General features: G+C 43.3%; 1 protein-coding gene across 1 annotated transcript in view; it reads left to right on the forward strand.

The window, feature by feature from the left end:
- The window catches only part of LOC141106777 (uncharacterized), a 27137-nt gene extending 11756 nt beyond the window's left edge, over positions 1 to 15381 (forward strand). The window contains exons 5-7 of the mRNA XM_073597704.1: positions 1679 to 1858; positions 12307 to 12430; positions 12580 to 15381. Of these exons, the coding sequence (XP_073453805.1) occupies positions 1679 to 1858; positions 12307 to 12430; positions 12580 to 14003 (1728 nt within the window). The 3' untranslated portion in view covers positions 14004 to 15381. The remainder of the gene's footprint in view (positions 1 to 1678; positions 1859 to 12306; positions 12431 to 12579) is intronic.
- The last annotated feature ends 7040 nt before the right edge of the window (positions 15382 to 22421 follow it).

The raw sequence follows: 22421 nt of genomic DNA on the forward strand, positions 1-22421 counted from the left end.
TATTAATAAAACACAGACCTGACCTTAGAGGTGAGGAGGATTCTGGGAGGTCACATGACATCCCTCATCGCTATTAATAAAACACAGACCTGACCGGAGAGGTGAGGAGGATTCTGGGAGGTCACATGACATCACTCTTATCTCTATTAATACAACACATAACTGACTGGAGAGGTGAGGAGGATTCTGGGAGGTCACATGACATCACACTTATCTCTATTAATAAAACACAGACCTGACCTTAGAGGTGAGGAGGATTCTGGGAGGTCACATGACATCCCTCATCGCTATTAATAAAACACAGACCTGACCGGAGAGGTGAGGAGGATTCTGGGAGGTCACATGACATCACTCTTATCTCTATTAATACAACACATAACTGACTGGAGAGGTGAGGAGGATTCTGGGAGGTCACATGACATCACTCTTATCGCTATTAATAAAACACAGACCTGACCGGAGAGGTGAGGAGGATTCTGGGAGGTCACATGACATCACTCTTATCTTTATTAATAAAACACAGACCTGACCGGAGAGGTGAGGAGGATTCTGGGAGGTCACATGACATCACTCTTATCTCTATTAATAAAACACAGACCTGACCGGAGAGGTGAGGGGGATTCTGGGAGGTCACATGACATCACTCTTATCTCTAATAACCGCTTCAGCCCCGGAAGATTTTACCCCCTTCCTGACCAGAGCACTTTTTCCGATTCGGTACTGCGTCGCTTTAACCGACAATTGCGCAGTCGTGCGACATTGCACCCCAACAAAATTGACGTCCTTTTTTTCCAACAAATAGAGCTTTCCTTTGGTGGCATTTGATCACCTCTGCGGTTTTTTGCACTATAAACATAAAAAGAGCGACAATTTTGAAAAAAATGCAATAATTTTTACTTTTTGCTATAATAAATATCCCCCAAAAATATATAAAATACAATTTTTTCATCAGTTTAGGCCGATATGTATTCTTCTACATATTTTTGGTAAAAAAATCGCAATAAGCGTATATTGATTGGTTTGAGTCTACAAAATAGGGGATGGTTTTATGGCATTTTTATTATTATTTTTTTGTAGTAATGACTGCGATCTGCGATTTTTTTATCATGACTGCGACTTTATGGCGGACACATCGGACACTTTTGACACTATTTTGGGACAATTGTCATTTATACAGCAATCAGTGCTATTAAAATGCACTGATTACTGTGTAAATGACACTGGCAGGAAAGGGATTAAACACTGGGGGGGGGGGGGGGGGGGGTAGCGATGAAGGGGTTAAGTGTGTCCTAGGGAGTGATTCTAACTGTGGTGGTGGGGGGGGGGGTGGGTTTCCACTGACATGACATCCCTGTCATGTCACAAGACAGAACGGGCAAATGCCTTGTTTACGTAGGCATCTCCCCGTCCTGCGGCTCTGTGACATGATCGGCGGGAGACCAGCGGACATCGAGTCCAAAGGCACGGTCACGCTGTACGCAGCTGGCGCCCACTAGCCCTGCCAATTAAAGGGGAGGTACAGGTACGCCCATTTGCCCACCGCTGCCATTGTGCCGACGTATATTGGCTTGCAGCGGTCAGCAAGTGGTTGATAAAACACAGACCTGACCGGGGAGGGGAGATGTCGAATGGGGCAGATAGTCACGTTTCTGTAACATATGTATATTTCATTACATAGGATTATGGACCCATGAGGAAATCAGATGATCACGTGACATCAAGCAACTGTCCATGTGTGTCCAAAAGATGGACCAGGAGCCCCACCATGGAGCCTCCATTTCCCTCCCTGACATCCGACAGAAGCAACAAGGAGATTCAACAAGTCACCCAGAAGATCATTGAGCTGCTGACAGGAGAGGTGAGCGGTGGTGGGAATTCTGGGACATTATCCAGTAACAAATACACATAAAAACAGTGTTATAAAATAATCCACATTTAGACTAAATTAATCCACTAGACAGCGCTAATGTTGAGCAATTGAAACTTGTGGCCAACAACACATAGGGACAAACTTATAACAGAAAAAAGTCCTTTAACAGAAATCCCTTGTAAAGGGAAGTGATGAAAGTCCAGGGTGTAATACAGAAAATCTGCAGGTGATCTTTAAGAGAGAATCCTCCACATGCACCTTCCACCGATCACTTGTAAAATCCACCCGGTGACAAGCACTCACCCCCTAGGGGGTTAAACTCACCAGAAAAGGGGAGTAATAAGGCCTTCAGCGATAGTGTGTTGTCATCATCACAGTAAACAGGGTCACAGGTTAGCAGGGCTCATAATGAATCAAAGAACAAAAAAGAGATGCACATAGCGTAATCCTATTTAATGATTCCAAACCCTTGTATACAGACACAAACCCCCCTTCAATAAATATACGTACATCAAATAAAATAAAACAAGCAATCAAACAGGCAGGTAGTGTGTAACTTCACCCAGAGCCGTCAGCGCCGCTACTCAGGAAGGCAGCGATACTTCCTGGTTGTGCAGATGATCCAGGTGGAGCGCACACGTCACTTCCGGCGTCGTATTGGCCACGCCCTGACGCGTTTCGTCATATCCTTTGACTTCAACAGAGGGCGTGGTCATACGACGTAATGGCCAGTTTATATACACCCCTCACATGTCGCTCAGCCAATCAGAACGAAACTGCGGGGACAGCGAATGCACGTCACCGGCACCAGCCTCACTGACAGCTTAATATAAGCGGCATGCAGGGACACAAACAGCACTGCACTAATCAAATATAGACCATGATTGTGGAGTAAGCACAGATAACCTTGATCAGAATATATTACTCAAATGACGTCCACATATGTATCTCAACATTATGGATCACTAATCATAGGCAGCAAGTGTTCACTCCAAAACCATATTAAATATATAACTTTGATACATGGCACAATCATTGACATAAAATTGAATACCAATTAATATGCACATTAAGAATATAGATGTAAAGGAAAGACCTTAATCAGTTAGATACCTGATCTTCCTATATTTCATGCGCATATATTACAAACTTCTATTAAATAGGTATAAGGCGGGACCATACACACGATCAAAAGCCCCAACTGACACAGATCATGCTAGCCTTAATATTATACCAAGACTAGCGAATATTTAAATTAATATTAAATTAATCAAATAAAAATAAGAATAAGAATAAAAGAAAAAAATTTTTATATAAATATAAAAATAAAATTAAAATATATAAAGATAGAGAGGCAACAAATCGCACAACACTAAAAATCGCATATAAATTCAGAAATGAATAATTACAGATAAAATAAATCTAAATCTAATTTTTTAGGCGCCAACCTTAAATTAGAAATTCCATTCAAAAACGCAGAGATATGTCGTAAACAGAGTGACTAGGAAATCGCATAAAAATGAAAATAAACCTAATCCCAATCTCCATGTGAGAATCAGATAATTATCCACTCTGCATGACCACATGAAGGCAAAACTTATGTAATAAGGAGAAGCAGGAGAGAGGCCGAGCTATATGAGTCGGTCGAAAAAATCGCATAATGTATAGATCGAATAAATCGCATACTAAAATAGAATGGGATAAACACCAATCTCCCAATAGAGGTCAGGTGGTCATATGAGCTATACAAAGGTAGATCATATAACATAAAGATATAGGCCACTATAACCTCACTAACGCAAAATCAAACTGCTAATAGAACTAAAAAGACAACCGTAAATCACACACATTAGTAGTCGCTTATAAAGCAGTTGATATCCAGGTCCACATTAAGTCCCCGTGGTGCCAAAGTGTCAGACATGAAGATCCACTGGGTCTCTCTTCTTGACAGATCACGGATCAGATTGGACCCTCTCCACTTTGGCTTCAGATGATCTATACCCCAAAACTTGAGGCCTGAGGGATCTTGGTTATGTTTAAGTTTAAAGTGGAGTGATACATTGTGGTCTTTAAAGCCAATCTTTATGTTCGCTATATGTTCTGCAATCCTAACCCTCAGAAGTCTTTTTGTGCGTCCTATATACATAAGGCCGCAGGGGCATTGCATAGCGTATACCACGTAAGCCGTATTGCACGTAATAAATTCATTAATACTGAATTCTCTACCGTTGGAAGGGGATGTGAAACTTTCAAGAGCTCTCATTGGTCTACCCACTTCCCTACATGCCCGACATCTCCTACAGCTATAGAATCCTTTTTTATTCCAGAAGGTTAAAGGTCTGGGAGGGGGGTCAAGCACCTTTCGCACTATCTTATCAGCAAAGCTGTGAGCCCTTCTGTAAATGAATTTCGGTCTACATGGCAGAACAGGGCCTAGAGTTTTGTCCATACATAACACATGCCAATGGGCATTAAAAATGTCTTCCACCTCCCTATATTGGGAGTGGAACCCTGATAGGAAGCTCCATTCATGACCTTCGTTATTTTGGACCTTAGGTCGATCCATCAGAAAGGAGTCTCTAGGCCGTATGGCCAATTCATGAATGGTGGAGTCCAAGGCCTCCCCCGCATAACCTTTTTCCACAAACTTTTTTCTAACAACCTGGGCCTGTCTTAAAAAGTCTGCATCATTGGAACAGTTTCTTTTTACCCTAGTCAGCTGACCCTTGGGTATGTTTTTCAACCACTTAGGGTGATGCCCACTATTAATAGGCAGATAGCTGTTGGAATCTGTAGGTTTAAAATACACTCTAGTGCCCAATCCATCCCCTTGCCTAAAGATGTTTAGATCTAAGAAGTGTATGTCACTTTGGCTAAACTCACTGGTTAGTCTGATGTTGTTGTTATTAGAATTAAGCTCCTGGAGGAATTCATGTAAACTGTCACTAGACCCTTCCCAAATAAAAAACAAATCGTCTATATATCTTTTGTATAGTAGCAGTTGAGTACGGGTAGTGGAGAATATCTTTTTGTCTTCCCATTCCCCCATAAACAAATTTGCTATGCTCGGGGCAAATTTTGCCCCCATCGCAACACCTTTACGCTGGGAGAAAAAATGCCCATTGAACCAGAAGAAGTTATGGCTAAGACAAAAGTCTAATGCATTTCTGATGAACATTTTCTGATTATGTGGCAGGTCATCTCGCTGACTTAAAGCCCAATTAAGGGCTAAAAGAGCATCGTCATGCTGTATGACAGAATAGAGAGATGCCACATCAGCCGTTACAAGGTATAACTCTTGTTTGCCGGTTAAATCCACCTGTTGCAGAATCTGCAAGAGACTCTTAGTGTCTCTTAAATACGCCTTAGTGCGCATAACACTCGCCTGAAGGAAGTGGTCAAGGTATTGTCCCATCCGAGATGTGATGGAACCAATACCATTGACTATGGGTCTCCCTGGAGGTTGGTTCAGATCCTTATGGATCTTGGGCAAGGTATAAATCGTGGGGATTCTACTATCACTTGGTACAAGGTACCTTCTTTCTTTACTAGATAGAACCCCCATCGAAAAACCCATTTCAACCAAGTTCCTAAGATCCTTCTCATACTGTCCTGAGGGGTCTTTAGATAATCTCACATATGTTTGATCATCACTTAGCATCTCAGTGAGCTGATTTACATAAAAGTCCTTATTCAAAATAACTACCCCCCCCCCCTTATCTGCTGGCCTGATAACAATCTCCTTCCTTTTCTCAAGCAAGGAGATCCCATCCATAATATGCTGTGGATTAACATTCTTTTTTGGTACCAACTGTTCTAGATCCCGCAAAACTAGTCCCTTAAAGACCTCAATATGCTGGTTAGCGCTATTAGGGGGGTTGAACAGGGACCTATTCTTAAGCCCACTGTCCACTGGACCTAACTCATTAATTGTAGACGGCCGTGGTGCTTTGTTAAGAAAATATTTTTTAATATTAACTTTCCTTATGTACTTATGAACATCGATAAATACATCGAACTTGCTAACTGGTCTTTTCAGACCACACTTTAGGCCTAAATGCAAAATATTCGTTTCTTTGTGTGATAAGGTCACATTGCTCAAGTTAAAAATACCTCCTATTCCTGCTCTCTCCTTCTTTTTCTGGGACCTTCTCCCTGCCCTACAGCCCCTTGTTCTTCTCTCCATTGATTGGGGTAATAGGGGTATTCGTCCTCCCGCCATGGGCGCTCCCTCCATGGAGGTGCATGATGATCCTGCCTCCCCCAACCCTGGCCTGGAGGTCTCCCCCTTCGGTAGGAGTTCCCCCGGCCTCGTCTCTGCCAGCCTCTCCCTCTCCCTAAAAAAGGACGGGGTGAGGATTCAGCAGCTCTTCCTCCATTATCTCTCAAAGGGTCAAATCTATTATAAACAGGGACTTGATAATTATTACCACTAGGTAAGTGATTACGTGGCTGATAGGACTCACTTGCCCTGTCTTCCCTTCCAGCGTAAGCAGCCTCCCCCCTAGCGGGAGTGGCAGAGATACCAGTAGGATAACTGGATCTCTCCGACCTCTTATTACCCCCAGCCTGAGTACCAGTGTTGGGCGGTTTAGTTGTGCGACAATTTGATCCTTCCCCAGATACCACATTAGTATTGTTAGATACGCTAGCAGGTATCTTAGCCTGTTGCCAGACATACACAGTGTTGGACCTAAAATCATTAAGGTCCCTATGAAACTTCTTTGATTTTTTCTTCTGTGTATCTCTGTCAATCTTTTCTAGCTTCTTTTTTATGCGAGTATTAAACTCTAATACTTGTTGGGTATCCTTCACATGTTCAAGCTGCATACGAAACTCATTAATTTTACCCTCCAAGATGGACATTTTCTTACGTTTACGAGCCAGAACCAGATCTTGCAATTTAAAACCCATATTGGTAAAAAACTCATACCATTCTTGCATAGATTCCGGGTCATCTAGTCCATCCTGGGGAGCTCCCTCCCATCTCAAACTTCTAACTAAAATTTTCTCTTTAATATACTGCTCGAATGTGCAGATGTCCCACCAAGTGCGGACCTGTTTTTCTAGCACATTTCCTAAAGCAGTCAGTATCCCATTGATATTAGATTGTGCAGTAGCCTGCTCATTGATTGCAAAAATGGCATTGATATCAATCGTTCTACTGCTTAGGAACTGGAGGGCATCCATGGCTGCCAAGGAATACAACTAAAGATAAGATAAAATAGCGTTTCACCAGGCCTGCAGAAACTACTACTCAGCGCCAAGCACCCAAAAGAGCCCAAGATGTAGATAGAATTAAAAAGAATAATTAAAAATGGTTACCATAAATAAACATCAGTAAACACTTACAAACTGAAAGTCAATGATTGAACTCTACTGTGTCTGTTTAAGCAGAGAGACAATCTAATAAGCAGCAGCTGTCTCATACCAAAAGAACAGGGTAAAAAATACACATAAAAACAGTGTTATAAAATAATCCACATTTAGACTAAATTAATCCACTAGACAGCGCTAATGTTGAGCAATTGAAACTTGTGGCCAACAACACATAGGGACAAACTTATAACAGAAAAAAGTCCTTTAACAGAAATCCCTTGTAAAGGGAAGTGATGAAAGTCCAGGGTGTAATACAGAAAATCTGCAGGTGATCTTTAAGAGAGAATCCTCCACATGCACCTTCCACCGATCACTTGTAAAATCCACCCGGTGACAAGCACTCACCCCCTAGGGGGTTAAACTCACCAGAAAAGGGGAGTAATAAGGCCTTCAGCGATAGTGTGTTGTCATCATCACAGTAAACAGGGTCACAGGTTAGCAGGGCTCATAATGAATCAAAGAACAAAAAAGAGATGCACATAGCGTAATCCTATTTAATGATTCCAAACCCTTGTATACAGACACAAACCCCCCTTCAATAAATATACGTACATCAAATAAAATAAAACAAGCAATCAAACAGGCAGGTAGTGTGTAACTTCACCCAGAGCCGTCAGCGCCGCTACTCAGGAAGGCAGCGATACTTCCTGGTTGTGCAGATGATCCAGGTGGAGCGCACACGTCACTTCCGGCGTCGTATTGGCCACGCCCTGACGCGTTTCGTCATATCCTTTGACTTCAACAGAGGGCGTGGTCATACGACGTAATGGCCAGTTTATATACACCCCTCACATGTCGCTCAGCCAATCAGAACGAAACTGCGGGGACAGCGAATGCACGTCACCGGCACCAGCCTCACTGACAGCTTAATATAAGCGGCATGCAGGGACACAAACAGCACTGCACTAATCAAATATAGACCATGATTGTGGAGTAAGCACAGATAACCTTGATCAGAATATATTACTCGGGATCTAGAACAGTTGGTACCAAAAAAGAATGTTAATCCACAGCATATTATGGATGGGATCTCCTTGCTTGAGAAAAGGAAGGAGATTGTTATCAGGCCAGCAGATAAGGGGGGGGGGGGTAGTTATTTTGAATAAGGACTTTTATGTAAATCAGCTCACTGAGATGCTAAGTGATGATCAAACATATGTGAGATTATCTAAAGACCCCTCAGGACAGTATGAGAAGGATCTTAGGAACTTGGTTGAAATGGGTTTTTCGATGGGGGTTCTATCTAGTAAAGAAAGAAGGTACCTTGTACCAAGTGATAGTAGAATCCCCACGATTTATACCTTGCCCAAGATCCATAAGGATCTGAACCAACCTCCAGGGAGACCCATAGTCAATGGTATTGGTTCCATCACATCTCGGATGGGACAATACCTTGACCACTTCCTTCAGGCGAGTGTTATGCGCACTAAGGCGTATTTAAGAGACACTAAGAGTCTCTTGCAGATTCTGCAACAGGTGGATTTAACCGGCAAACAAGAGTTATACCTTGTAACGGCTGATGTGGCATCTCTCTATTCTGTCATACAGCATGACGATGCTCTTTTAGCCCTTAATTGGGCTTTAAGTCAGCGAGATGACCTGCCACATAATCAGAAAATGTTCATCAGAAATGCATTAGACTTTTGTCTTAGCCATAACTTCTTCTGGTTCAATGGGCATTTTTTCTCCCAGCGTAAAGGTGTTGCGATGGGGGCAAAATTTGCCCCGAGCATAGCAAATTTGTTTATGGGGGAATGGGAAGACAAAAAGATATTCTCCACTACCCGTACTCAACTGCTACTATACAAAAGATATATAGACGATTTGTTTTTTATTTGGGAAGGGTCTAGTGACAGTTTACATGAATTCCTCCAGGAGCTTAATTCTAATAACAACAACATCAGACTAACCAGTGAGTTTAGCCAAAGTGACATACACTTCTTAGATCTAAACATCTTTAGGCAAGGGGATGGATTGGGCACTAGAGTGTATTTTAAACCTACAGATTCCAACAGCTATCTGCCTATTAATAGTGGGCATCACCCTAAGTGGTTGAAAAACATACCCAAGGGTCAGCTGACTAGGGTAAAAAGAAACTGTTCCAATGATGCAGACTTTTTAAGACAGGCCCAGGTTGTTAGAAAAAAGTTTGTGGAAAAAGGTTATGCGGGGGAGGCCTTGGACTCCACCATTCATGAATTGGCCATACGGCCTAGAGACTCCTTTCTGATGGATCGACCTAAGGTCCAAAATAACGAAGGTCATGAATGGAGCTTCCTATCAGGGTTCCACTCCCAATATAGGGAGGTGGAAGACATTTTTAATGCCCATTGGCATGTGTTATGTATGGACAAAACTCTAGGCCCTGTTCTGCCATGTAGACCGAAATTCATTTACAGAAGGGCTCACAGCTTTGCTGATAAGATAGTGCGAAAGGTGCTTGACCCCCCTCCCAGACCTTTAACCTTCTGGAATAAAAAAGGATTCTATAGCTGTAGGAGATGTCGGGCATGTAGGGAAGTGGGTAGACCAATGAGAGCTCTTGAAAGTTTCACATCCCCTTCCAACGGTAGAGAATTCAGTATTAATGAATTTATTACGTGCAATACGGCTTACGTGGTATACGCTATGCAATGCCCCTGCGGCCTTATGTATATAGGACGCACAAAAAGACTTCTGAGGGTTAGGATTGCAGAACATATAGCGAACATAAAGATTGGCTTTAAAGACCACAATGTATCACTCCACTTTAAACTTAAACATAACCAAGATCCCTCAGGCCTCAAGTTTTGGGGTATAGATCATCTGAAGCCAAAGTGGAGAGGGTCCAATCTGATCCGTGATCTGTCAAGAAGAGAGACCCAGTGGATCTTCATGTCTGACACTTTGGCACCACGGGGACTTAATGTGGACCTGGATATCAACTGCTTTATAAGCGACTACTAATGTGTGTGATTTACGGTTGTCTTTTTAGTTCTATTAGCAGTTTGATTTTGCGTTAGTGAGGTTATAGTGGCCTATATCTTTATGTTATATGATCTACCTTTGTATAGCTCATATGACCACCTGACCTCTATTGGGAGATTGGTGTTTATCCCATTCTATTTTAGTATGCGATTTATTCGATCTATACATTATGCGATTTTTTCGACCGACTCATATAGCTCGGCCTCTCTCCTGCTTCTCCTTATTACATAAGTTTTGCCTTCATGTGGTCATGCAGAGTGGATAATTATCTGATTCTCACATGGAGATTGGGATTAGGTTTATTTTCATTTTTATGCGATTTCCTAGTCACTCTGTTTACGACATATCTCTGCGTTTTTGAATGGAATTTCTAATTTAAGGTTGGCGCCTAAAAAATTAGATTTAGATTTATTTTATCTGTAATTATTCATTTCTGAATTTATATGCGATTTTTAGTGTTGTGCGATTTGTTGCCTCTCTATCTTTATATATTTTAATTTTATTTTTATATTTATATAAAAATTTTTTTCTTTTATTCTTATTCTTATTTTTATTTGATTAATTTAATATTAATTTAAATATTCGCTAGTCTTGGTATAATATTAAGGCTAGCATGATCTGTGTCAGTTGGGGCTTTTGATCGTGTGTATGGTCCCGCCTTATACCTATTTAATAGAAGTTTGTAATATATGCGCATGAAATATAGGAAGATCAGGTATCTAACTGATTAAGGTCTTTCCTTTACATCTATATTCTTAATGTGCATATTAATTGGTATTCAATTTTATGTCAATGATTGTGCCATGTATCAAAGTTATATATTTAATATGGTTTTGGAGTGAACACTTGCTGCCTATGATTAGTGATCCATAATGTTGAGATACATATGTGGACGTCATTTGAGTAATATATTCTGATCAAGGTTATCTGTGCTTACTCCACAATCATGGTCTATATTTGATTAGTGCAGTGCTGTTTGTGTCCCTGCATGCCGCTTATATTAAGCTGTCAGTGAGGCTGGTGCCGGTGACGTGCATTCGCTGTCCCCGCAGTTTCGTTCTGATTGGCTGAGCGACATGTGAGGGGTGTATATAAACTGGCCATTACGTCGTATGACCACGCCCTCTGTTGAAGTCAAAGGATATGACGAAACGCGTCAGGGCGTGGCCAATACGACGCCGGAAGTGACGTGTGCGCTCCACCTGGATCATCTGCACAACCAGGAAGTATCGCTGCCTTCCTGAGTAGCGGCGCTGACGGCTCTGGGTGAAGTTACACACTACCTGCCTGTTTGATTGCTTGTTTTATTTTATTTGATGTACGTATATTTATTGAAGGGGGGTTTGTGTCTGTATACAAGGGTTTGGAATCATTAAATAGGATTACGCTATGTGCATCTCTTTTTTGTTCTTTGATTCATTATGAGCCCTGCTAACCTGTGACCCTGTTTACTGTGATGATGACAACACACTATCGCTGAAGGCCTTATTACTCCCCTTTTCTGGTGAGTTTAACCCCCTAGGGGGTGAGTGCTTGTCACCGGGTGGATTTTACAAGTGATCGGTGGAAGGTGCATGTGGAGGATTCTCTCTTAAAGATCACCTGCAGATTTTCTGTATTACACCCTGGACTTTCATCACTTCCCTTTACAAGGGATTTCTGTTAAAGGACTTTTTTCTGTTATAAGTTTGTCCCTATGTGTTGTTGGCCACAAGTTTCAATTGCTCAACATTAGCGCTGTCTAGTGGATTAATTTAGTCTAAATGTGGATTATTTTATAACACTGTTTTTATGTGTATTTTTTACCCTGTTCTTTTGGTATGAGACAGCTGCTGCTTATTAGATTGTCTCTCTGCTTAAACAGACACAGTAGAGTTCAATCATTGACTTTCAGTTTGTAAGTGTTTACTGATGTTTATTTATGGTAACCATTTTTAATTATTCTTTTTAATTCTATCTACATCTTGGGCTCTTTTGGGTGCTTGGCGCTGAGTAGTAGTTTCTGCAGGCCTGGTGAAACGCTATTTTATATTATCCAGTAACAGACAAGGGATGTGTCTGGATGGTGACTGTATCATTGTGTGTGTCAGGTTCCTATAAGGTGTCAGGATGTCACTGTCTATTTCTCCATGGAGGAGTGGGAGTATTTAGAAGGACACAAGGACCTCTACAAGGACGTCATGATGGAGAGCCGGCCGCCCCTCACATCTCCAGGTACGGTTTGGTGAAGGTATAATGGATTTTGAAGGCAACACATTTATAATACATGTATTATGGTGATGGTGCTGAAAGAATAAGAATGATGGGACCTCTAATGTTTCTCGTAAAATTGGAGGAATTCTAATTCATTTTTATATTAACAGGTTCAAGTAGAGATGACAAAGCCAAACCTACGTCTGATTATCTTGAAAAGAAACCCATGGAATGTGAAAAACATCTACTAAACAACTCTGCAGATTGTTCAGTTACTCGTTTGGAGGAGGAGATTGTGTCAAGCGAGGAACCTCTGCTGCACTTTGGTTCTTCTACACAATCCAGTCACATGGGTCCCATACTGACTCCTATTAAGGACGAGCTCCTCTCACTGGAAAAAGGAGAATACTCCCCACATCCCAACACTTCTACACCCCTACATCAGACACAATGTTCTTCTACTCAGGTTAAGGATCCCCCCTCACCTAGAAAACATTTCCCCGACTCTTATGTCTCCACACATATACATCAGATACAATCTGCTGAGGTGAAGGACGAACCCCTCTCACATGAAGGAGCTTCTGAAACATCTACTCCCACTCATCACATTACGGAAGAACACCTTTCAGGAGATGTAGAGGATTTCACAGTCGCCACATTTATTGTGGAAGATACACAGTGCACATCTCCTGATAGCAAAGACTTTGAGGACTTTGATCCAAGTCTTCAGACCAAAAGGAACGGAGTTATCTGTTCTTTGTGCGGGAAGTCCTTTCGCTATAAAGTAGAGCTTCTGGCCCATCATCGAGTCCACACCGGAGAGAAGCCATTCCAGTGCTCTGACTGTGGCAAGTGTTTTTCCTCTAAGTCCAACCTCATCACCCACCGCCGGAGCCACACTGGCGAAAGACCTTACTCCTGTGAAGAGTGCGGGAAATGCTTCATCAGCAGCTCCAACCTCATCATCCACCGGAGGATTCACACGGGGCAGAAGCCGTACTCCTGTTCGGTGTGCGGGAAGACCTTCAACAACAGTTCCTACCTCAGCCGGCACGAGAGAGCTCATAGCAAGGAGACAGAATACTCTTGTTCAGTGTGCGGGAAGTGCTTCAAGTACGGGACGTCTTTTGAGAAGCACAAAAAGAGCCACGGGGAAAATAAGCCGTTCTCCTGCCCCGACTGTGGCAAGTGTTTTTCCCGAAGCTCTATTCTCGCCGTCCACCAAAGAACTCACACAGGGGAAAGGCCTTTCACCTGCCATGTTTGTGGGAAAGGCTTCGTTGTCCGGTCGCACCTCGTTGTCCATGAGCGCATCCACTCGGGAGAGAAGCCCTACTCATGCTCGACCTGCGAGAAGTCTTTCGTCAGCTCCTCGGAGCTAAGGATACACCAGAAATATCACATGGAGGAGAAGCCATTTTCCTGCCCCATCTGTGGCAAAGGCTTTGTTTGCAATTCGGCTCTCATCCGGCACGAGAGGGTCCACACGAGAGAGACTCCATTTTCCTGCTCTGTGTGTGGAAGGAGTTACAGGAATAAGTCAGACTTTCTCAAACATTCGAGGACTCATGGGGATAACATCATGTTACAGTGAACACGAAAAGCTTTTGTAGGAGATGAATCCTTCACCAACGTTGGTAAACCACTCGGAGGAAAGCCCCTGTTCCTTCAGTCTAACTTCACCAACGTTGGTAAACCACTGAAAGGAAAGCCCCTGTTCCTTGAGTCTAACTTCACCAACGTTGGTAAACCACTCAGAGGAAATCCCCCCCACTCCTTGAGTCTAACAAAAGTTCAGACTTTCCAAGTGAACCTAGAAGATGACCACTTCTACCATGTGGGGAGGCTCAACAGATAGTATTAGCCTAGTTCACAGGCCGGTCTTATGGAAAACTAATGTCGGTTGGTGGAATCACAAGTTCTTCTTCTTTAGTCCCTCAGGAACTATAATGGTGAAATAATCCCTTTTGGAACACGTCCCCCGCCCACTGAACCAAAAAATAAGGAATATTCTTTTTATTTTTTGGATATTTGATGGATTGAGACGTGAATACCTTCTGTACTAACAAAGCTTGCTAAAATTCTTGTAGGGTATAGAACTTAGCAAAATCGAAATTGCATGGCGGAAGGGCCATGGCACCCAAGACCAATAGGAGGGGCTACCGGTCATGCAGCACTGTGATTAGCTACACAGCGATGATGTCATGGGGAGCTCATCCTACCAGGTCCCGATCATCAATAGTTGACCATGAGCTGTTAGTGAAAGTGAGTTCTGTGGGCTCCGAATGAGTGCCCCCCATAAAAAATAACACAGCGACACATATATGTGGCACATTGGTGTTAAAGTGGTTTTAAAGGCAGGATGTTCTTTTACCTGCAGCAGCCCCTCAATAATTACCTGAGCCCCATGGCGATCCAGCGATGTGCATCAGTGCCTCGGGTCTCTGGGGCCTCTCCCTCCTTGTTGGCTGAGACAGCAGAGGGAGCCACTGAGAAAAGAGAGGGGGCGGGGCTGAGCCGTGGCTCTGTTTGTGAATGGACATGCAGAGCAGTGGCTCGGGAGCGAGCTTGCTTAGGTGGGAGGGGCCTGGAGCGCCAGCGGGGGACCCAAGAAGAGGAGGGTTGGGGCTGCTCTGTGCAAAATCATTGCACAGAACAGGTAATTATGTTTGTTATTTAAAAACAAAACATTGCCTTTAATATCACTTTAAGGCCCAACTCTATGACTAAGCCACGTGGTAGGGTGAAACACGTTGAAGGGCATAGCCTGGACCAGGCTGGGCTGAGGCTGCTTCTGCTATAGTGATTGTCGGGTCCTGATGGTGTGTGGCACTCGGGGGTGAATTCTTTCCTCTATACCACTTACTGTGCTGCCACATACAGTATCTCACAAAAGTGAGTACACCCCTCACATTTTTGTAAATATTTTCTTCTATCTTTTCATGTGACAACACTGAAGAAATGACACTTTGCTACAATGTAAAGTAGTGAGTGTACAGCTTGTATAACAGTGTAAATTTGCTGTCCCCTCAAAATAACTCAACACACAGCCAATAATGTCTAAACCACTGGCAACAAAAGTGAGTACACCCCTAAATGAAAAATGTCCACATTGGGCCTACAATGTCAATATTTTGTGTGGCCACCATTATTTTCCAGCACTGCCTTAACCCTCTTGGGCATGGAGTTCATCAGAGCTTCACAGGTTGCCACCGGAGTCCTCTTCCACTCCTCCATGATGACATCACAGAGCTGGTGGATGTTAGAGACCTTGCGCTCCTCCACCTTCCGTTTGAGGATGCCCCACAGATGCTCAATAGGGTTTAGGTCTGGGGACATGCTTGGCCAGTCCATCACCTTTACCCTCAGCTTCTTTAGCAAGACAGTGGTCATCTTGGAGATGTGTTTGGGGTCGTTATCATGTTGGAATACTGCCCTGCTGCCCAGTCTCCAAAGGGAGGGGATCATGCTCTGCTTCAGTATGTCACAGTACATGTTGGCATTCATGGTTCCTTCAATGAACTGTAGCTCCCCAGTGCCGGCAGCACTCATGCAGCCCCAGAGAATGACACTCCCACCACCATGCTTGACTGTAGGCAAGACACACTTGTCTTTGTACTCCTCACCTGGTTGCCGCCACACACGCTTGACATCATCTGAACCAAATAAGTTTATCTTGGTCTCATCAGACCACAGGACATGGTTCCAGTAATCCATGTCCTTAGTCTGCTTGTCTTCAGCAAACTGTTTGCAGACTTTCTTGTGCATCATCTTTAGAAGAGGCTTCCTTCTGGGACGACAGCCATGCAGACCAATTTGATGCAGTGTGTGGCGTATGGTCTGAGCACTGACAGGCTGACCCCCACCCCTTCATCCTCTGCAGCAATGCTGGCAGCACTCATATGTCTATTTCCCAAAGACAACCTCTGGATATGACACTGAACACATGCACTCAACTTCTTTGGTCGACCATGGCGAGGTCTGTTCTGAGTGGAACCTGTCCTGTTATACCGCTGTATGGTCTTGGCCACCGTGCTGCAACTCAGTTTCAGGGTCTTGGCAATCTTCTTATAGTCTAGGCCATCTTTATGTAGAGCAACAATTCTTTTTTTCAGATCCTCAGAGAGTTCTTTGCCATGAGGTGCCACGTTGAACTTCCAGTGACCAGTATGAGAGTGTGGGAGCGATAACACCAAACTTATCACACCTGCTCCCCATTCACACCTGAGACCTTGTAACACTAACTAGTCACATGACACCGGGGAGGGAAAATGTCCATATTGGGCCCAATTTGGACATTTTCACTTAGGGGTGTACTCACTTTTGTTGCCAGTGGTTTAGACATTAATGGCTGTGTGTTGAGTTATTTTGAGGGGACAGCAAATTTACACCGTTATACAAGCTGTACACTCACTACTTTACATTGTAGCAAAGTGTCATTTCTTCAGTGTTGTCACATGAAAAGATATAAAATATTTACAAAAATGTGAGGGTTGTACTTACTTTTGTGAGATACTGTATATGAGTTAGGCTGTCATAAGAGGTTAAAGTTCAGTGCATGACCTAGATAAAGAAGGGAAAATCACATAGATATAATGGGATGTGATGTGCGTCTTGCTGGAGGCGTTTATAGTGAATGGTTGGTAGTGGGTGGGGGAGGGTATCTTGTAGGGCAAGTAGTAAAGCAAGTATCTAGTTGGGCTCTAATTGGCGTATGTCTTCTATTCCGAAAGAAGTGATGAAAATGTAATAAAAGCAATAAAAACACACTCGGTGTCTGGTGTCCTTATTCATTATTGATTCAAACCTGCATTTAAATGTTTTCCATGCCCCCTTTTTTTCGAGGTGGCCCCCTCACTTCCTGTCTAAGTAACAGGAATTAAGTGACTGGACTCTTGGACAGAAAGTAAGAAGTCTCCTCTATGGGGGGCACAGCAATAAAAATGTAATGGATGTTTTAAGCCTGCCCCGCTTTAATAAAAAAAATACACTATTTTACCAAAAGTATTGGTACGCCTGCCTTTACACGCACATGAACTTTAATGACATCCCAGTCTAATGCCGCGTACACACGATCGGACTTTTCGTCTACAAAAGTCCGACGGACGCCGACGGACTAAAGCTGGCTGACAATCCGATCGTGTGTGGGCTTCCCCGGACTTTCAGCGGACTTTTCCAGCCTCAAATCTGACGGACTTTAGATTTGAAACATACTTCAAATCTTTACGTCGTAACTACACCGGACCCAGAAATCCGCTCGTCTGTGTGCTAGTCCGACGGGCAAAAACCCACGCTAGGGCAGCTATTGGCTACTGGCTATCAACTTCCTTATTTTAGTCCGGTGTACGTCATCACGTACGAATCCGTCGGACTTTTGTGTGATCGTGTGTAGGCAAGTCCGTTCGTAAGAAAGTCTGCCGCAAGTCCGCTAAAAGTCTGTCGGACTTTTGTAGACGAAAAGTCCGACCGTGTGTACGCCCCATTAGTCCGTAGGGTTCAATATTGAGTTGGCCCCACCCTTTGCAGCTATAACAGCTTCAACTCTTCTGGGAAGGCCGTCCACAAGGTTTAGGAGTGTGTCTATAGGAATGTTTGATCATTCTTCCAGAAGAGCATTTGTGAGGTCAGGCACTGATGTTGGACGAGAAGGCCTGGATTGCATTCTCCGCTCTACTTCATACCAAATGTGTTCTATCGGGTTGAAGTCAGGACTCTGTGCAGGCCAGTCAATTTCCTCCACCCCAAACTCCCTCATCCATGTCTTTCTGGACCTTGCTTTGTGCACTGGTGGGCAGTCATGTTGGAACAGGAAGAGGACATCCCCAAACTGTTCCCACAAAGTTGGGAGCATGAAATTGTCCAAAATGTCTTGGTATGCTGACGCCTTAAAAGTTCCCTTCACTGGAACTAAGGGGCCAAACCCTGAAAAACAACCCCACACCATAATCCCTCCTCCACTAAATGATTCAGACCAGTGCACAGAGCAAGGTCCATAAAGACATGGATGAGGGAGTTTGGGGTTGAGGAACTTGACTGACCTGCACACAGTCCTGACCTCAACCCGATAGAACACCTTGGCATGAGTTAGAGTGGAGACTACGAGCCAGGCCTTCTTGTCCAACATCAGTGCCTGACCTCACAAATGCGCTTCTGGAAGAATGGTCAAACATTCCCATAGACACACTCCTAAACCTTGTGGACGGCCTTCCCAGAAGAGTTGATGCTGTTATAACTGCAAAGGGTGGGCCAACTCAATATTTAACCCTACGGACTAAGACACCATTAAAGTTCATGTGCGTGTAAAGGTAGGCGTCACAATACTTTTGGTAATATAGTGTATATTCTTAATCACTTGCCAACCGCCCGTGGTCGTTATATATCGGCTGTTTGAAGATAAATATTGTTATGGCAGCAGCTAGCTGCCATAACCCCGCTATCCACTTCAGCGGGCGGTCGGCTTTCAGATAAAAGTGGTCTCAGTGGCGGATTCGCCGCATGATCACTATCGGCGGTGGGAGGGGGGCCTCCCTCCACCGCTTACCGGAGCCGCTGGCAAAGGCGATTGGATCCTTCTCCCTGGCTTTGTATGGAGCTGAGTGAGGGGAAGATGCCCCCCACCAGTGTCCATACCATTGCAGGGCGGAAGAGACGTCAAAACGTAACTTCCGCCCACAGCTCTTAAAGGGATATTTTTTTTTTTTTAAACGACTTTTTTTATTTATTGCATTTTAGTGTAAATATGAGATCTGAGGTTCTTTTTGATCCCACATCTCATATTTAAGAGGTCCTGTCATGTTTTATTTCTATAGCAAGAGATGTTTACATTTTGTGTAATAGGAATAAAAGTGACAATTTTTTAAAGAACAGTGTAAAAATAAAAAGTAAAATAAATAAGCAAAAAAAAATAAAAATTTTTTAACGCGCCCCATTCCGCCAAGCTCGCGTGAGAAGCGCCCGCATATAAAAACAGTGTTCAGACCACACATGTGAGGTATCGCCGCGATCGTTAGAGCGAGAGCAATAATTCTCTAACTCAAAGCATGAAATCTGTAGAATTTTTTAAATGTCGCCTATGGAGATTTTTAAGGGTAAAAGTCGCCATTCCACGAGCGGGCGCAATTTTGAAGCGTGACATGTTGGGTATCAATTTACTCGGCGTAACATCATCTTTCACAATATAAAAAAAAATTGGGCTAGCTTTACTGTTGTCTTTTTTTTATTTTAAAAAAAGTGCATTTTCTCCAAAAAAAGTGCGCTTGTAAGACTGCTGCGCAAATACGTTGTGACATAAAGTATTGCAACGACCGCCATTTTATTCTCTAGGTTGTTAGAAAAAAATATATATAATGTTTGGTGGTTCTAAGTAATTTTCAAGCAAAAAAACCTGATTTTAACTTGTAAACACCAAATCTCAAAACGAGGCTCTGTCCTTAAGTGGTTAATGATGTGTCCATGCTGCGGAGCCTTTCCTTAAAGCTTTAGTCTTGCACAGTTGTACAGGCTCCTCTCCAGAACTGAAATGGCTTACTCTGATTTCACTGCACACTGTGAGCTGCTTACCATGTGCATTAGAGGCTGCAGCAAGTCTGATAGAGCCCGTCTCATTTACTGTCTGCAGGACATCTAGCACTATCTAGCCCTTTCCTCCCCAGTTTGACTGTCCCAGGCCTGCCTCTTCTACTTATGGAAGCCCAGCATCACATGTGGGTGTTACCTAGGGCATACTGCACCCAAATGCAGCCTGTCTAGGAACGCCCGTACCTCCAGGTTTCTATCCACCCCTCAAGGCATTTTTGACATTTGCGTAACTCCTCACAAACCAGTAATCAGCATCTGCATCTATTCTGGTACTTCAGTAATATCCAAGATCTTGGGAGGCGAATCCTTGAATCCATCTCTCCCAGGAAACACACAACCAAAAGGAGGGGGAGGCGGTCTCCTGGGGGGGACTGACAACATAAAAACCTGAATCCCACAGGAAAAGAGGGGTCACATAACATTTTAAGTAAAGTAGGAGATCTGATGTACTGTACGTTCTTGTGATAGGTTCCCTTTAAAAGCCTAAGCTAAAAGGGGTCTATTAATAAAACTTTTGTTGGACGAATGTCACAAGCATTCATCCAAGGTGCATGAATTTTCTCTGTATTTTCTCTAATGCTATGATCTCCTATGATTGTCAGCTCCCTCTAGTGACCAAAATGCATCATACTTCTCGATCAGAAAATTTACCGCATTTTGGCCGCTAGATGGAGCCAATGGTCATAGGAGATCATAGCAAAAGAAAAAAAATACAGAAAAGATTTGAGAAGCCTGGGTGAAAGCTTGTAACAGTCATCCAAGGAATGTTATAAAAGTCGCCCCTTAGAGATATATGTATGTAAAACAACTAAGAATTAAAAACAAGAAATTGTTCATTTCATATCTTTTTTTTTTTTTTAATAATAGTAAAATTAGTATTGCCATCATACGGTCGACTTCCAAACTGCATTTTAGCCAAGTGTGCGAAAGTAGCAAAAGATAATTTACTATTAAAATAGATCAGTAAGAAGAAAAACTTTTTGAGCTCTGAGTGGTTGTTGGCAAGTTCAAACTTATTCTGGCTCCAAATTACTTCTCATGAACATCAGTGTTGAACTATCCCCACCATATCACATTGAGGACTACCCAACCATCTCTTCTTTATCCCCACCAGAATTCCCTTTTTTTTTCTGCTTAAAGTCCTCCTTTAGAACCATGCTACAACCATATTTAAGGTGTAACTTGCCACGTCATAGTATACATGACCCAAAAAAAACAAACTGCACTTCAATCCTTACCAGAACTGTAGGGTGCTTCTTGTGCCTCATTCTGTTATTTTCTTAAATTAGTGTGATTGTGCGTGGTTCCAGGATCGATATGATTTAATTACTGCAATTCCCATCTCGCCCGCATTCTCCACCATTTGATGACATAAGCATCCCTGCCCCTTTGTGCACGTGCCCTTTGATTGGGCAGGAGTGACAACTTTCTTCTGGGTGTGGATCAAACTTGAGTTCATCCCTATTCAAAATGTGGCTGTCAATATCCCCCCAGTGCGTCAATGGTGGATGAGCACAGCTGGGTGCATTAATGTGATGACGCAGAACTTTTTTGCAGTTCAGCCATCCTCCCTCCTCTCCTATAGCTAAAGGTCTATCCCTTGGTACAGACCTCAGCCTCAAGTACACTATATTACCAAAATTATTGGGGCACCTGCCTTCACTCACACGTGAATTTTAATGGCATCCTAGTCTTAGTCCGTAGGGTTTAATATTGAGTTGGCCCACCCTTTGCAGCTATAACAGCTTCAAATCTTCTGGGAAGGCTGTCCACAAGGTTTAGGAGTGTGTCCACTGATGTGGACAAAAAGGCTTGGCTCGCAGTCTCCGCTTTAATTCATCCCAAAGGTGTTCTATCGGGTTGAGGTCAAGACTCTGTGTAGGCCAGTCAAGTTCCTCCACCCCGAACTCGCTCATCCCTGTCTTTATGGATCTTGCTTTGTGCACTGGTCCAAATCATTTGGTGGAGGGGAGGTTATGGTGTGGGGTTGTTTTCCAGGGGTTGGGCTTGGCCCCTTAGTTCCAGTGAAGGGAACTCTTAAGGCGTCAGCATACCAAGACATTTTGGACAATTTCATGCTCCCAACTTTGTGGGAACAGTTTGGGGAAGGCCCCTTCCTGTTCCAACATGACTGCGCACCAGTGCACAAAGCGAAGTCCATAAAGACATGGATGTGCTTGGGGTGGAGGAACTTGACTGGCCTGCACAGTCCTGACCTCAACCCGATAGAAAACCTTTGGGATAAATTAGAGCGGAGACTGCGAGCCAGGCCTTGTTGTCCACATCAGTGCATGACCTCACAAATGCACTTCTGGAAGAATGGTCAAACATTCCCATAGACACACTCCTAAACCTTGTGGACAGCCTTCCCAGAAGAGTTGAAAATGTTATAGCTGCAAACGGTTGGCCAACGCATTATTGAACCCTAAGGACC

The sequence above is a fragment of the Aquarana catesbeiana genome, linkage group LG08 (genome assembly GCF_042186555.1).
Source record: "Aquarana catesbeiana isolate 2022-GZ linkage group LG08, ASM4218655v1, whole genome shotgun sequence".
Taxonomy (NCBI): domain Eukaryota; kingdom Metazoa; phylum Chordata; class Amphibia; order Anura; family Ranidae; genus Aquarana; species Aquarana catesbeiana.